A 6943-nucleotide genomic window follows, 5' to 3' on the forward strand; every position below is an offset into this window, starting at 1 on the left:
GCTAAAACGTATTGTATTATTCGCGTTCAAGGTCACTTGACTAATCTTTAACTGAGGATATTAATACAACATTCTAATAGAGTAATGCATTACCTTCTGGATAATCTCTTATTGATAAAGAAAATGTACTTTGATAATTTGGAGAGTGTAACTGTATTTTCTAAAGAAAAGAGGTAATGGAATTTTAAGGTATTTTGTCTGTCAATGAAATGTTCATATAAGTAAATAGATCGCTGCATTTTAAAGTAACTACATTCCATTATATAATGAAACTCATCTCCCACCCGTTTGTTATCACAGAGGCTACATTTTCTTTCTGATCTTTCTACTTGGTGCCACCTACCTACTTCTGTTGGGAGTTTGTGGTTTAGACATCTGGATCTACCTAATTTTAATGATATTACTATGTAAGGCAGAATATGGGTATTATTGTTTACAAATGATGTGGGAATTAAGGCCATGGAAGATACATAACATTTTAGAACCATTCTTGTTGGAATTGGTCCAGCATTGTTGTAGGACATGCAAGCCGTTGATTCGGCGAGTAATGACTTACCAACATATTTTCTATGTGGTTTAAATATGGCGATTTTAAAAACCAAGGTACTGCATCTGCTAGTTTAAATGCTCTCAGTAAAGAAAGTCAAGAGGGTTTAGTGTTCTATCCAGAAACGGTCAGGGTCCCCAATTAATTACAGAAACAAGCGACGCTGTTTTGCTGTTAACACAGTGGCTTCCTCAGAGTTAGTGTGGTATTCTAACCTGTGTTGGCAATTTGCACCCCATTCTGAACAGACTGGGTGGCTTTTGTTTAGTTGTAGCAGCATATCCGAAAGGACAGCGAGTCCTTTACACTGGTGGTAAGATTTCGATACATTGAGCGTGGCCTCTGTGTAGGTACATCAGTCTGATCATAACTCTATAAAACTGTGTGGACCGTTCCGTTTGGCAATGTCTGTCTATTTCGCACCACTCTGGCACAGATTATCAATTTTATAAAAAAAAAAAAAAAAACGTTTAATACATTTTGCACACTGCAAAACTGGCCGCTTGCATGTAAAATTTCAAATTCTTCTATGCAGTAGTTGACGACATATGGATATTATCTATGAGATCTGAGGTTTATGAAAAAAGTGTGCATTTTTACCTAGGCATACCTTTGAAACTGAAATATTCCATATTAAATATCAAGCCTCACATGTACATGTATAGACAGCCACTGTCTCTATAATTCAATCCCATAATTGGTGTTAAGGAATTCACGATATTCATCTTGCATCCGTATATTTGAAGAACAAAGTGGAAGGAGAGGTCCTTTCTGCATCGTGTTATGTAAATTGAAACTAAACAAAGGACAAAATAAAACCAACATACTCATTCAAAAACCAATACAATGGATCGCCTGCTCAGAATTTATTTAATTTAATGATCAGTCAGCTAGGACTACAGATATTTCTAAAAATTGAATATGAAGAATCAAAAATGGAACAGAACACTTTAAATACAATACCAATATGTCTACCTACTCTCTTTTTGAATATTGTTCACCACACTGCAATTATTCCAAAATTTATTTAATATGCCAAAGAAAGAAAACACTAACAAATTTTATTATTCAAAGACTACAACTTCTTCATCGTGATTCAAGATTAGATTTCGGGGTAAAAAGAAATAATATTAATAATATTTCAGGAATAGGTCCGTTTTTTGACACAGTTCCGTGGACTAACCAAGACAGGGCACAGGATTATCGCAAGCGCGCATGGTCTCCTGAATCTGCTCTGCGGTGAGTACCTCACCAAACCACTGCACGCACTTCATGGCTCCCTTGAAGTAGCGGCCGTCCTTAGCAGATATGTGACGTGCGCCAATACGTACAGAGCCGCTAGTAGAATGGATGTGTTGGCCGACATTTGACTCCCCCAATTCAACGCCGTTCTTGTATATATGGTACAGCCCGGTGGTGTAGTCGTAGGAAACAGCGGCATGAACCCAAGTGGAGCCTGAGAATACCGGACGTGAATAGTAGCCGAGGAATTTATACGGCTGTGCGATCATCAAACGGACAAACAGATTATTTGATCCCGTAAACCATACATGAGTGCCGTACTTGCTGAAGACACCATTCTCTTCAATTTGGAAATTAAACAGGGGCCCATTATACTTCGCATCTTCAGCGAAGATTCTCACAAAGGCGACGTACGTAAACGAGAGAGTCTCCAATGTGGCACCTTCATTCGGAATTGTAAGAAAAGAAGTAGCCGTTCCCGCAAATTTTGCAGAGCTATATGCGTCATCGTAGCTTTCTAAAAAATGAAATATGTAAAACCTGCTTAGTCAACTATTGTACATATGTGTCGGTTAATCAACCAGTCTATTAATATCAACTAAATGTTTATTTCTGTTTCCTGACGTTACAAGAAGTGTAACTAAATCCCGGGTTTCTATGAAGCTTGTATTTGAAAATTAACTGTAGCAATATTTTGAAACGTATTTAAACTTAAAAGCGAGCTGATTAGATTTCGGGCCACCTTTTAAAATAGGCAGTATTCCAAATGCATGTAACTGACAACTACAAAGCAATTGCATTTTTGTTTGAAATGGATTTGTTTTTCATTGGAATGTGAGCATCATATACTGCCTTTAAGACACCTGTACTATGAATAGGTCATGATACATGTAAATTTATTCAAAAGTAAAAAAAAGGTTAAAAAGTATTATGTCCAACGCCATTCTACCTAGTCACCTTGTGCGTGACTGCATAATAAGTAGGTCTCCACGCCAAAAGTCAACCCAATTAATGAAAATTATTTCGTAACTTTTTCTGGCTCTTACCACGATTAAATGATACACCTTGGACATCAGCGTTGTTGCCATGACGACTACAATCCCGTCCCTCAGTGTAGATTTGCATCGGCCAGAACCCAAGAGGTTCCGGCACTCTTACTGGAATAAAGATGCACCGTTTCAATATAAAGGAGTAATTATTTTTATTTAAAAAATCAAAATTCACTCCGTAGGCCCCTTTCAAAGCGCACACCAAGATCGTTGGGGGAGGAGGGGGGAAGTTACATTATAGAACTATAGAGTTTGGCTAAAGTATACAATTGAGCTCAGAAAGAACGTTCCAGATTGTTATTTGTTTATTACCTCTTGTTACGAAAACTGTCTATCTTACTATCTAGCTAACAGCGATAATTATGGGGTATTAGAGCTGACACCTCTGAAGTCACAGTCTGCAATGAATCACCAAACAATTGTCTGTTGATAACACAGTGAGCAAAAAAGCATTGGGTTCAAGTAGCACAAACCATTCATAAAAGAGGGGCGGTGTTATAAAAATTTACCAGTTATTTTGTTAAAAAGTGTCACTTTTGGTAACGTCCCATTCTTTCTGAGCTCAACTATATGTATATATGCTGTTTTGTAGTTCTCAGAAAGAGTATGATGTCCATGTACGAAATATGGGCACACTGGATACTTGCTTCAATATCAATTTTGGCTAGATTAAAGGTATAACTACTGTTCATTTTGGCCAAAAAAATTAATTTCCCTGGGGCAAACGACAATTTTCCTTTTTTTTCTAATAATCTCTTAAGGGATTATTACAGCGTATATCTATAGCCATCTATGGAGGTCAAGTGATGTGATGGCAAGCACAATTTCCAGAATAATTGTGTTAACCGCCGTTTTTGGTGGTAAAATAGAGTTTATTATATTTCCATGAGTTGTTTACAATGTATTTATTGTAAAATACGGATATCTCACGAAAGGTTGTTATCCCCTTAAGATTGAGTTCACACAATCTCAATATGTATGCATATACAGCGTGTCTAAATGTGTCTTTTTCTTAATTCTACAAGATAGACTACATTTCATTTGTCACTGGACAAAATATCAACGGAAATGTCTGAAACGAAATAACACTTTTATTGACAGCAATGATGGTGAAACTAACTGGCAGAGACAGAACATGTCATATAACTTCTATAAAAAATCATATACAGGTCAGCTTTGAATGCAGGGACATATGCCTTAACTATTTTAGAGTTTTCGTTTCAGAAGATATAGCTTTGCTCGTTCATTTAAATAATTTTGACTAGGAAAACTAGGAAAATGTACATGGTTGAAAGTACATTAAAAACGGGATTTCATGCGTTTTAAAGAATGCTTTTCGGTATTCTGTGGGTACATGTATTTTGAAGTGTGTGTTTGGAGCTATGTTATAACCCACTCTCAATTTAACTTAAAGTCAAGACATACTTCTCATGTTACACATATCTAACCATGCATGATGTTTGGTTACTTTAACTTGGCTACAATAAAAAAAAACTTAACATTTTTAGAGACCTAAAAATCGTGATGTCCATATTGATGTGAGAATTTTTAGAGCTTAATTTTAACTCATTTCTTTCAAGCCACCCACCCCTTACATCTACAAACACCCACAAAAAAAAAGAGTTTTCCCCAGCTTTCGGTTAGTCAAGAATAGCCGCATTTAGGCTTATTAACACTTTGACAAAGTTTTCCACCAAACTTCTTTTCATCAAGACAAATACAAGGGCACATCCAGAATTATTTAAAGGTGGGTCCGCGGGGCCCCGAGATATTTTGGTATTTTAGAGGGCGAACGGTGCCATTTTATACTGTTTAGAACTATGATTCAGCTAGTCAAAATTCTAATTTCAAGAGGGGACCATTGGTGTGTTGTTTTTTTTGTTTTTTTTTTAAATCAAATAGGAGGTCAGGACCCCTTTGAGGGTTTATCCGTCACTGAATCCATAATTTCTACATATTCTGGGAGATATTTATATCATCATGTTTTATATCTGCCATGCAGTGAATTAAGTACAAACATCAGTTTAACAAGGCTTTAAAGTCTCGTCTGACTTTTGCTTGTTGTTGAAGTTCAAAAGATTTGTATTATTACAATTGAAACATAAAATGATTGTGGTGACACAATATATTAAATGTATTAAAACAGCAATATATTTAAATATATATTTAAAACATTCAGTCAGAATAGATACGGGCTGTCACTTTTCCGACAAACAGTTCTTCCAATACATGTTCTTCTAATGACTATACCCCCAGTTCAAAACCGATTCATGTACTAAGTACTGACTCCCACCTTACTTAACAAATTAACCATGCTAATTCAAGAGTTTGAAGACAACTTACCACAAGCTTGAGGGTTGCACACCCGCGTGACGATGCTTGAGTCACTACATCTTCTAGTCTGCAGTCCACCACCACAAGAAGAGTGCAGGCGCTCCAATCAGATTCACATTGACAGTCACATGACTACAAATGAAAGACACTTGGTTATTCGATGAAAATACGATGTTGATGTACTTTCATTTATAAACCATGTAGGTACACAGACATACATGATACATACACATATACAGACAGACATAAACACACACACACACACGTACTGATATATCTATTTACTGATCTATTCAAATATATATAATCTCACTCTAGTCCGTTATTGCTAAACAGATGCATTTGCCTTTCAAACTGTATTTAAATTATTCACCCATTGCCCACCTGATCTCCAGCACAGAAGACAGCCATTGTATGCAGAAAACACCATGACCAATACTTGGTAAACATTGCCCACCTGATCTCCAGTACAGAAGACAGCCATTGTAAGCAGAAAACACCATGACCAATATCTGGTAAACATTGCCAGTGTCCTTTGATTGTGAAAAAATAATAAAAAAGACATTATATTAATTAAGCAAACTAATGTACGAAAATCTATTATTCAAACTTAAAATACGGACAGTTATCAATGTCAAATCTAACTACCGAAGTCCATAAAATGTGAATTCTTATCCTTACATTTGTTAAATTGTAAGTCATTAACTTTTCAAGGCTTAAAAAGGGACAGTTATGAATATTAAACTTCACTTCCAAATTTTATGAAACTTGAAGAACAAAACGTAGATTTGAAATACAGGTACATCCCTATAGTGTTTCATTACATTTGTTATTTCCATCTAAAGGTAAATGTCTCTGAATCGTGATAATGTGCATACCTGCTGAACAACTAAACGAAAACATGAAATAACGACATTAAGGTAAATTTAAAATAATTTCGTCGCGTTTTTGTTTTTCATCCTTTCGACAGTTTGGCCACCTACACCTCGCCAGTAAATTCTGCGTGCTGAATTGAAAACAATTAATTGATCGGCAAACGAAAATGTGCAAACGATGAACTCATGAATGGCTTGAAGTAAGTACAGATATGCTTTACTCACAGTAAGTGTCTTCTTTTGAACTTCAGCAATATTTCTTTTTGAATTCACTTTGTCAGCCTGCTGTGTTGCCTCTTCCTCCGTCTGTGCACAGAGCAACGTCTGGGAATGAGTCACGGACTATCTATGTATAAGCTTTTATACATGACGCAATGTAAAATGCCCTTGTTATCCAATGGCATTGGAAAATGAATCCATAAAACCAGCATCCACACAGTCAGCTGGTCTGACTGCTTAGTAGGTTTTTGTATTTTACAAAATACAACCAATAATGCTAAATGGACAATGGAGCATTTAACCAGAACAAATTATTTCCTTGTTCAGTCTTTTGAATTTGACGTGGGAAATTTAATGCACATCTTTCCCCCCGAACTTTTTTAATATCCATATTATATTCACTCTTTATTATCTGTGTTTATTTTCAATTACATAGTTAACAAGTGAAACAGGTACACTCTGTTATATTGCATCATCCTTTTTTTAACTTCTAAGCTACTGCTTTTATTAGTTCAGTATCTTTGTTACCTTTTTTTCTTTTTGTGGTTTTTTAATTAGGTATAGTACAGTCAGTGGAGTTCATAATTAGGTTTCCTTTCTATTCGGTTTTTAAAACGTTTCGAATATCTTAATCCCATTTTAGTGAATAAAAAGTGGTGGATATTAATCCCTTTAAA

The 6943-nt window shown here is 35.7% G+C and overlaps 1 protein-coding gene across 2 annotated transcripts; it reads right to left on the minus strand.

Annotated features, from left to right (window-relative positions):
- Nucleotides 1-1398: 1398 nt before the first annotated feature.
- Nucleotides 1399-6495, minus strand: LOC106157225 (uncharacterized). 2 transcript variants are annotated; one of them, XM_086994807.1, is made up of 5 exons: nt 6273-6495; nt 5630-5705; nt 5182-5304; nt 2836-2946; nt 1399-2306 (listed from the first exon to the last, which is right to left on the minus strand). In XM_086994807.1, exons 4-5 carry the CDS (start codon nt 2912-2914, stop codon nt 1726-1728), a joined length of 660 nt encoding a protein of 219 aa, XP_086850933.1. In that variant the 5' UTR covers nt 2915-2946; nt 5182-5304; nt 5630-5705; nt 6273-6495; the 3' UTR covers nt 1399-1725. The 2 variants fall into 2 exon arrangements, with proteins under 2 accessions (XP_086850933.1, XP_086850934.1); XM_086994808.1 differs by having other exon boundaries at nt 5557-5705.
- Nucleotides 6496-6943: the final 448 nt, after the last annotated feature.

This window comes from Lingula anatina, chromosome 9 (assembly GCF_051362555.1).
Source record: "Lingula anatina isolate TDL-2025a chromosome 9, LinAna3.0, whole genome shotgun sequence".
In the NCBI taxonomy this organism is placed as follows: domain Eukaryota; kingdom Metazoa; phylum Brachiopoda; class Lingulata; order Lingulida; family Lingulidae; genus Lingula; species Lingula anatina.

Coding starts and splice junctions, on each gene's coding strand:
- LOC106157225 (XM_086994807.1), bottom strand. CDS start 2,914: ATGCAAATCTACACTGAGGGACGGGATTGTAGTCGTCATGGCAACAAC. Junction 2,307..2,835: donor AGGTGTATCATTTAATCGTG/GTAAGAGCCAGA, acceptor TTCATTTTTTAG/AAAGCTACGATGACGCATAT.